Source organism: Sorex fumeus, unplaced genomic scaffold, assembly GCF_029834395.1.
Source record: "Sorex fumeus unplaced genomic scaffold, SorFum_2.1 ptg000029l, whole genome shotgun sequence".
NCBI classification, from domain to species: Eukaryota; Metazoa; Chordata; class Mammalia; order Eulipotyphla; family Soricidae; genus Sorex; species Sorex fumeus.
In genome coordinates this window covers 14,555,940-14,566,762 of record NW_026606086.1, presented here as the reverse complement: position 1 = coordinate 14,566,762, position 10,823 = coordinate 14,555,940, and the positions used below count along the sequence as shown (strand labels likewise).

Below are 10,823 nucleotides of genomic sequence, written 5' to 3'. Positions count from 1 at the left end.
TGAATCTAATCAAAGCAGATAGAGTGTTAACTAGAATTCATCTGCCTCACAGGGACTGGGAGGGGTGGGGGGTGGGGTTTTATTGGGATCTTCATGGTAAAAAATAAGTACTGGTAAAGGGAAATGTGTTTGGTATTTGCATGACTGAGACCTAAACCTGAAAGCTTTGTAACCTTTCCCACAGTGATTCAATAAATAAATAAATAAATAAGGTAAGGTAAAGGTAAAGGCCCTCCCGTTGTTCATCGATTTGCTCGAGCGGGCCCAGTAACGTCTCCATTGGAGACTTTGTTGTTACTGTGTCTGGCATATCGAATATGTCACGGGGAGCTTGCCAGGCTCTGCCATGCGGGCGAGATACTCTCGGTAGCTTGCCGGGCTCTCCGAGAGGGGCGGAGGAATCAAACTCGGGTCGGCCATGTTGGCTGCGTGCAAGGCAAACGCCCTACCACTGTGCTAATAAATAAATAAATAAATAAATAAATAAAATTTTAGTAAGTTCTATAACAATGTAATACTTATCATCCTTGTACACTTTCAGTTTTTCATACAATATATGCGTGCTTTTGTTTAATAGATTGTTTTTTAATTTAAATTACATTTTTTACTGACTTTATGATATTTCCTGAGTACAGGACTATTTGCTATTAATTAATGATACCCTGAAAAGTAAAATAATCCAAAAAACTATTCTGAATTTTGTTTAACAGAAAATGATCACCAGATTAAGGAGACAGATTTATGAATAAACAATATTTTACTTAGTATGTTAAATATGGAATTTAATTATTTATTGCATTTGATAAAAATTTCTTTCAGCATCTTATAATTTCTCTATAGGATAAAAGGAAATGTCATGTAACTAACTTATTCAAAATGTAAAACCAAGAACAATATTTTCTCACTTTAATAGGTGATTCAACATAACATCTATGAAGAAAAATAGATTTAAATATATGCTTTGTAAGTATTGATGGTCAATTGCTTTCAATATTTTCAAAACCTATGCCTTAATATGTGTATATATGGAGATATCTATCTATAGATAGATAGCTAGAAAGATAGATACCTCCTTGATATGTACATAGGCTTACCTATATACATATGTTCTTAATATGTATATAGGTTTACCTATTTACATATATACATATTATCTAATATACATATTTGATGTAGACATGTAGACAGGGAAGGGTCCCAATAGAGATGGAATTCCTAGGAAGTAATAAAACAAATAACCGCAAGGCTACAAAAAGCAGATATTTTGAGATCAGGAGCCTGGCGCCAATAGACCCAGAGAAGGCTAGACCGTCCCCTTTTGAGTGAAACTTCATCAGGAACAAAGGTCAAGGAAAGGAATTTCAGAGAATTCAACCACTTCAACTCTACCCTCTTGACAACCACCTTAGCAATGGATTCTTACCTAGCTAGAAGCCCCATATAGGGCAGCTTGGGAAAAAATCCTTATAAAAGTCACCTTGAACAAAGGAAGTTTGCACGTATGATGCCCAAGTCCATGTGCTACTTGTGCCCACATAGGCAAGCACAAGTGGTGCCCAAACACATGTGTCACCTGCATCTCCCCTCTTGAGATGTGTATTGGGGCTCTCTCTGCTTTTGGAGAAACCCACATTCTCTTCTGAGCATGTTACTCTCTCTCCTTTTCTCTCCTTCCTCCTCTTCCTCAAAACCTCTAAATAAAATCTGATTTTATTTCACTGCTTGTCTACTCATGAAATTCTTTTCTGTGAGATAGGACCCAGAAATCCTGGGTAAGGTCTATACCTGGCTTTCTTTTACTGCAAAAAAGTGATTCCTTGCTCCAGCCCGAGTCCATGGTGCCCTGGGATTAATTCTGTGACAAGAAGGTCAAGTGGGGATCAGATGTGTCTTCTCAGTCACCTAGTGGACAGGTGGGGCCCTGGCTCGTGCTGTGCAGAGGCTCATTGCACGCTTTATCAGTATGAACCTTCCCAGTTGGTCCCAGGGGAGCAGAGGCGGATGGGGGCAAAGTGACCATCTCTCTCCTCTCTGGCTCGCATAAGCCATCTCTGGGGCACCACTGACTTCACATTCACATATTATAGTATATAGGTCATATATAAATAAATTTTTGATAAAAAATAACTTCTAGATATATAGGGGACTAGAGATGGCACAGTGGTAGGGCATTTGCCTTTCACGTGACCAGCCTGGCTGAGCTGGGTTTGATTCCTCTGCCCCTCTCAGAGAGCTCAGGAAGCTACTGAGAGTATCTTGCCCAGACGGCAAAGCCTCGTAAGCTCTCCTTGACATATTCGATAGGCCAAACACAGTAATTACAAGTCTCACAATGAAGATGTTACTGGGCCTGCTTGAGCAAATCGATGAGCAACGGAAGGACAGTGCTACAGTGATAGTGCTAGATATATAGAACCATTTTACTTTCTCTAATTTTATAGAAGTTACACTCTGATTCTGTAAAACTTTTTGACTGGTTTGAAATACCATTTGCGGAGTTCATGCACAATTCAATCAGCTAATCAGTGGCTGAATAAATAGCAGTACTCTTACATTAAAAAAAGAAAAAAAGAAAGAAATACCATTTACCCAAGTTATTTTATACCGAAACAAAATAATTTTATTTTGTAGAATATAAAAATTTATAAAGCAAAATTTTTCTTTCTACAGAAAATTGAGATGTTTGTCATCTATTAAATTATGCTTTCAAATTCTTTATCAAGTTCTATTAATATAGTAATTTTATTAATATTTTTCTGTCTTTACCTGTATCATTTTGAATGTGTGTGGATTAGATTTTTAAGGTAGTAAGACATTTTTATTTCTTAAAATTTTTTTTGGGGGGGGGTAACACCCGGCGATGCAACTGGGTTACTCCTGGCTCTATGCTCAGGAATTACACCGGTGGTGCTCAGGGGACCATATGGAAAGCTGGGAATCGAACCAGGCTCGGCCACATGCAAGGAAAATGCCCTACTCGCTGTGCTATTGCTCCAGCCTCCAAGGTAGAAAGACTTTTTAACACAAGAAGTAACTTCTTTTTTTCAAGGTCTGTAGATAATACTGTGTAAACTAGAAATAGTAGATTTTTTTAGCTGATGCCTATTAATTTATTTCCCCCATTTTATTTATTTTTATAGAGTTGTTTACAAAACTTATTACATTCAACATCTCAACACCAATTGCAACACATCTTCTCACCAACATTATTTTAAATTTTCCCACCACCACCGAAGCCTTCCCCCAAAGCAAGTCCTGAAAAATTTATTTTGTATGACCCGTTATAAACAATGCATTAAAATGATCCAAAATGTTTCCTTAGAGGAAAATATGTGAAGATTGTTGCTCACTCTAGAGCCATTGAGCTCTTGTATAAGAGGTATGAACATGTTGTTACACATGGAGTCTTGTGTGCTAATATTCATTTGTTTTTGAATCGAGATCAATTGCCTTTTATCTTAACTCCATCAAATGTGGTGTGCTACTCTTGGTACATCAGTGGAGTAGAGTATGAAATCTCAGATGGCTAAGAATGTGGACCCATGCTCCAGGCATTCTAAAATTTTAAATAAGGTGAGACAACCGGAGATGACTTTAGGATCTGGATGTGTCTCTGCATCTTGTTACTCTATCCTGAGACTTATGTGTGAGTCTCTTTGTCATGGCTGTTTATGAGGTTAAATAGCGCTGAATGCAGTTTGTGGTGTGACCAGCAAGTTACAGGTAAGACAGGGAATTGGGGGAGGTTGCCCATTCCCAACTCTGCAAGACCCTGGAGATTTAGAAAATAAATACTGCAAACCCGAGTTTTTCAGCAGATTCATTCTCCTGCATAAGAGGCCAGTAATGAACCTGTGGAGATCAGTGTGAGCATGGTGGTGATTGGATCCTGGAAGTTTTTGACTGCCAGTGCTCTATTGGGGCTGATGGTGGGCTCCACCCCCGCTCTCCCAGTGCCCTGGAAATGAGGTTCAGTCAGGCTCGGTATCTAGAGACATCTCTGCAGTTTGTGACTCTCTTCTGAGATTGATTTGTGGCTTGCATATGCAACTTATTCATGTTGCATAAGTAAAATTTTTCATTAAACCTATTCATTAGCAATACAGTCTTTCTGCCTTCTTCGGTTGATGCTACAACTATTTCACTGTCTGATTCAATGAGTCTGAGTGTGTCAGAGTATTTTAGATACCTTATATTAATGAGCCTACAAAGTATATATCCTTTTGTGACTGGCTTACTGTATTTACTAAAATGTCCTTAAGATATATCCATGTTGTCATGTTTGACAAACTTTTCCTTTTAAGGCTGAGAATGAAATCCAAAGGTTGGTACAGGGTTTAAGGCCAACCTTGGTTAAATTCCAGGCACCACATAAGGTCCTCTGAGCACTGCCAGGGTGTTATCTAAGCACAGAGCCAGGAGTAAGTCCTGCAAGCCAGCTGTTGTCCCCAAACTTAACAAAACAAAACTCTGTGAATGTTTTATTGTATGTATTTACCACATTCTGTTATTTATTTTTTGCTCCATTTAAATTTTGTTCCAATTTTAACAATTGTAAAACTGAGCATTAATGATTCATTGATCCTGATTTCAATTATCTGAAATATATGACCTAGAAGTGAAAATATAGTAGATCATATTTGATTTTTAAAGACTGTTTATCTTTTCTTATCATATTGATACTGTTTTTCTAACATCAATTTTAAGGGCCTATATTTGTCACATTATGTAATTCCAGAACCTTTGTCAAAAAATCTATTGACCATGTAGGGTATAGTACGCGAGATGTCTGCCTTGCATGCAGTCAACCCTGTATATGGTTCCTGAGTTCCACTAGTTTCTCCTTTTCTCTGGAATCCTCCTTTAGGTGACCGCTCCCCCCCCCCCCCCGCCATACCCCAGCATACACATACACCATATCTGAAAATCTAGGAGCTCCCTTTTCCTCTTCCCTTACGCTTCCTTTAAAATATTTTTTGTATTTCATATGACCACGGTCCCTTGCTTTCAGTCTTGACTGCTTGAGGTCAAGAACCTGAGTGCTGTGCCCATTACAGCAGGGGGATCATACACAGTGTCAGAGAGCAACCCAGGGTGCAAGGCTAGCACCTTAACCCCTAGACTAGCTCTCTGACCCGTCATTGAAATTTTGGGTGGGACAGGATTAATTTCTATTGCATACAAGATGTATAGATATAGAAGCATATATTATTAGCATAGAAGAATTGGAGGATGCTGTTATAAAACATTGGTATGAGACTAATTAGACTATCACAAAGATTATTTTCAGAGAAGACAGCATTCAGAATCGAATGCACTCCATTAAATGTTTCCTGAAACTGAGCAGTTATAGTGGTCCTTTAGCTTGAGGTACAAAATTTCTTCTGAGCAAATAAGGTCTTACTCATCTTTATTTCCAGTTAGCATATTTTTCCTCTTCCAATATCTGTTTACGCAGCTTTCAAATTACAAATTTTGGAGAGAAAAATAACATAGAAACATATATTAAATTCTCTAGAGACATTGTTAACAGTTGTTCTAAAAATATAATTTTTATCAAGTATTTAGTGTCTGGGGAGAACTTATTTAAGAATACATCTGGGTCCTTTGGGAATGGATTGTGAGACTTAAGCCTCATAATCTCCTGATAATTTTCCATTATATAAATATTTTCATTGAAAATGCACAAAGTATAATTCCATAGGTTCTATTGCTGATTAATGTTATATGGACTTGCGAGTGATATTTGGAAATGATTTAAGGCTAAGTAAGTAAGTAAATAATAATAATAATAATAATATGAAATTGATACACTAATTCTCAATCCAGTTATAACTAAAATCAGTTACAAGCTGCAAAATCAGTTATAGGCTGCAATTTATAGATAAAAGAATTATTTGTTGTTGGGCACAGTGATATTCATTGAGGGATATATGAAATATCATGAAGCTTTGATCCCATAACAAGATCAAGAATGAGTTAAGTATTGAAGTGTAGAAAAATTTTGTTAAAACAAGACTGTGCATTGTCTTCCTTACAAAGGAAACAGTGGTTGGGCTAGAGCAATAGCACAGCGGGTAGGGCATTTACCATGCACATGGCTGACCCAGGTTCAGTTCCCAGCATCCCATATGGTCCTCTGAGCATTGCCAGGGTTAATTCCTGAGTGCAGAACCAGGAGTAACCCCTGTGCATCACCAGTTGTGACCGCCCCCCCCAAAAAGGAAATGCTGGTATTTTCATATTTTGAGCAATTCATATTACCATTTTACATTCCCTGCACCAGAACAAACTGGAAATTATTTTTTTAGAGTTAATATTTTTATTAACTCTAAAATAGAGTTATCTATTTTACTGTGTTATTATTATTTTTTTAGAGTTAATATTTTTATTAACTCTAAAATAGAGTTTTTTTAGAGTTAATATTTTTATTAACTCTAAAATAGAGTTATCTATTTTGCTGTGTTATCGCTGGAGCGATAGCACAGCGGGTAGGGCGTTCGCCTTACAAGCGGCCAACATGGCCGACCCGAGTTCGATTCCTCCGCCCCTCTCGGAGAGCCCGGCAAGCTACCGAGAGTATTCGATATGCCAGACACAGTAACAACAAAGTCTCCAATGGAGACGTTACTGGGCCCGCTCGAGCAAATCGACGATCAACGGGAGGGCCTTTACCTTTACCTTAAATATTTTTATTGTATTTTGTATAACTGTACTGATTGCTTAAATATTCTTTTGACAGGGAAATAGATACCTCCAAATGTGCTCTGATGATTATTGTGTGATTTGTTGTTTACTTGAGATTTGCCACAGTTTCACTTCTCACCTCTTTTAGGCCATATTGATCATTAAATTGTTCTTCTTTTCATGTGTTTTAGACAAAGTATAAAATACTAAGTGTAAGGACCAGAAACATATAAGTCAATATTAATATAGACATTAATACACATTACTAGTATAGAATAATTGGAGGATGCTCTTGTGAAATAAAAGGCTTAGAGCCATTAGTCCATCACAAAACTATATTTATCACAAAATAGATAAGCATTTTTAAGTTTTATTTACTAAATATTGCTTGCTATGTTTCTCATTCTTTATTTCCAATGAACATATCTATATTATTTATTTACTAATTTTCATTTTTGTCTTATAATTTTTACTTACAAATTTTCATATATTACATTCAAATTTACAAATTTTAAAATTCTCTTAATTTTTTCTGATTATTATTCTTTACCTAATCAAAGCTTCTATTTACATATAGTAAATATACATATTTATGTATTTAGATTTATATTTATATATTTACATTGTCATGTAGTCTATTTACAATGTTGCCCTATTTTTAATTTTTGTTCCTATAACTTCATGTACTATATATATATATCACATTCTTTAGCCTAAATATTTTTCTTTTTTATTTTTCAGAATCATCAACTGCTGAGAGAAATAGCAGTTTCTGACCTATGTATGCGGAAATGATGAGACTCTTGCTGCTGATTTTCTCTTCTCATTATTACATGGATAATAGAGATAATAACAAAGATTAAGGGCTGGAAATCCTAAACGTAAAGTACAGTAAATTCAATGATTCCTCATGTCTCATGTTTCCTTATGTGAAACTGGATCTCATTGGTCATAAAAATACATGACAGAATCAAACATTTAAATTTATGTAGTTAGATAACAATATGTTAAACATGTTTATTGATGATGGATAATTTTTTAATGAAAATATATGTGTATAATGCAAATAATAGTGTAATGAAAGCTTCTATTTTTTTCTAGAGTACAAAAGTTTTTTATTCAATAATGAAAAAGAACACACTCCCAATTTTTGCATATTACAAGACAGGAAAAGGATTATTTTCTATGGTTTAAACCCTTTTCTAATTTTCCTTCAATTGATTTAGGTAAAATCATCCACCAACTACAATCCTTATAGTGGGTGTTTGATTATAAAATTGTAGAAATAAGACTGAATTCCCTATATATAATGTCCCCTGGAAATTTTATCATTGTTTTTCATAAAAAATCTTGTAAACATATGAATATTATTTTACTGTTCCTGAAACTTTGGTTTGCTGTCCTAAATTAAGTACATTAGTAATCCCTTTAATATTTATATAGGGATTAACAATATTTACAAATTGTATTTGATTCTCCAAAACTGCAATACAGCAGGCAAGGTGCTTACCTTGCAAGCTGCTGACGTGAGTTGGTGGGGGCATCAATTATGGTGTCCTGACCATTGCCAGGAGTGACCTTTGAGTGCAGAACCAGGAGTAACCCTAAGCATCTTCAAATGTGAACCGAAAACAAAAACAAATAGAAAAAAAATCCCATAAAAACCCTACAACAGAGCAATGGGAAACCATACGAAAGTGACAATCTTCATTCTTGCAGGTTTAACGGATGATCCACAAGTACAAGTTATATTATTTATCTTCCTCTTTCTCACCTATTTGCTAAGCGTTTCTGGCAATCTGATCATTATCACACTCACTCTAGTAGACCCTCAACTCAAGACCCCCATGTACTTTTTCCTTCGGAATTTTTCCTTTTTAGAAATTTCTTATACTACTACTTGCATCCCTAAATTGCTGGCTACGATGGCCACTGGGGACAAAACCATTTCCTATGACTGTTGTGTTACTCAATGTTTTTTTGCCTTTCTATTCGGAGCCTCTGAATTTTACTTGCTAGCAGCCATGTCTTATGACCGCTTTGTGGCCATCTGTAAGCCCCTGCACTACACAACCATCATGAACAGTAAAGTCTGCCTAACGCTTCTGCTCTGCTGTTGGGTGGCTGGCTTTTTTACCATCTTTGTGCCTCTCCTTTTAGGCATAAACCTTGATTTTTGTGACTCCAATGTTATTGATCACTTCTACTGTGACACAACTCCTCTTATGCAGATCTCCTGCTCAGACACCCACGTCCTAGAGACACTGGGCTTCATTTCTGCTTTAACAACACTCTTGGTCACATTGATAATGGTGATAATATCATATGCCTATATTGCAGTAACAATTCTAAAGTTCCCTTCAGCTAGTCAGAGGAAAAAAGCTTTTTCAACATGTTCATCTCACATGATTGTGATATCCCTGTCTTATGGCAGTTGCATTTTCATGTACGTTAAACCATCAGTCGAACAAAAAGTATCAATTTCGAAGGGAATTTCAGTGCTCAATACATCTGTGGCTCCACTTTTAAATCCTTTTATCTACACTTTAAGGAACAAACAAGTGAAAATAGCCTTCATGAATACAGTGCAAAGAGTCTTTTCCTCCTTAAAGAATTGAATTGTTATATGCACTAGCACTAGCACTATCCTCCCTTTGTTCATCGATTTGTTCGAGTGGGCCCAGTAACGTCTCCATTGTGAGATATAAAATAAAAAGATTCTTTGTATTATACGTATATTCAATTCTAGTGTAGAGTAAACATGTTCTTTTTTTGGGAGATCTTATTTTCCTTATGATTATTTTATATTTTCTAGCTCTATTTTCACATCAATGTTTCTGCTAATTTCTTATATAATAATGAATTATTTTTTTATTGAACTGTAGTGATAGCACAGTGTGTAAGGCATTTGCCTTTCATAAGGCCAACATGGCCTACCCGGGTTCTATTCCTCTGCCCCTCTCGGAGAGCCTGGCAAAATATCAAGGGTATCTCGCCCGCAAGGCAAAGCCTGGAAAGCTCCCAGTTACATATTCAAAATGCCAAAAACAGTAACAATAAATCTCACAATTTTTGTGTTACTGGTGCCTGCTTGAGCAAATTGACGAACGAGAGGGCAGGACAGGACAGGTTTTTTTACCTTATCCAAATGAGTTCATTTTTCAATGTATCTTTTGCTTTGAATTCTTGTCAAGATATTAAATATGCTCCTTCAAATTATGTTGACAATTCTTTGAGACTTTAAAGCATTGCTATCCTTTTAGACTTTACAAACTACTTAAAAGTGACTAACATTTGTACATTTGAAATCCAAATTACTGGTTCTTACTTTAACAAACTAAAAGAAAGCTGCCACAGTGTAACAGTTGATTTCTTTTTTAATGTTTTTATTTCACAGTGTGTATTGTTTTCTACTAAGTATTGATGCCTATGTTTAAAATGTTTTCATCTAGAGTCAGAGATTTTACAGTGGTTACAGTACTTACCTTGCAGGAGACAGACCCAACTTTGTTCCCTAGCACTGCATTATGGTCGCTGGAGACTGCAGGAGCAAGTCCTCAGCACAGTGCTAGGAGTGAGCCCTATGCATAGCCAGGGCTGGCCTCCAAAAAAACCAAACAAATAAAAGTTTGCATTTCAAAAAATTGCACTTCTTAAAGTACAGTGTAGATAACCAGTTGCTAGTTTCTATTACAAAATTGTTGAAATTTAAAAAAACATTTATTGTGGATAAAGCACATCAACCTATAAAATGTTTTACAGTTAAAATAAAAATATATGGTTCACTTAATATTTTCATGTCCTCCAATCTTGGAATACGAAGTTATGAATTGCTTCTATAAAAAGACGTAATTATGTTCTTATCTTAGAGATCAGAATACAATAGAATAATACATATTATATGTAATAGATGGAACCACTCTGTAAGTCCTTAAAAGATATTGCTGAACTAAATCTAAAGACATTCGAATCATTGCTACTGTGAGTTCAGAAACAGTGAATATTGAAACAATTGATTTACATATTTTTGATTAATATACTTTCAATTTAAGGAAATAGTGTATTGATCTAGTAACATGAATAAATATTAAACATTCTAAGGGCATAGAAAATGGAAAATTATTAGACTATACTAC

At 35.7% G+C, this 10,823-nt stretch overlaps 1 protein-coding gene across 1 annotated transcript; it reads left to right on the top strand.

The window, feature by feature from the left end:
• The first annotated feature begins 8,366 nt into the window (after nt 1-8,366).
• On the top strand, nt 8,367-9,305 carry LOC130024831 (olfactory receptor 6C74-like). The gene has a single exon (XM_056115633.1). It carries the CDS (start codon nt 8,367-8,369, stop codon nt 9,303-9,305), a length of 939 nt encoding a protein of 312 aa, XP_055971608.1.
• The last annotated feature ends 1,518 nt before the right edge of the window (nt 9,306-10,823 follow it).

What these genes read in the sequence shown, in the direction of transcription:
- LOC130024831 (XM_056115633.1), top strand. Translation starts at nt 8,367, where the DNA reads ATGGGAAACCATACGAAAGTGACAATCTTCATTCTTGCAGGTTTAACG.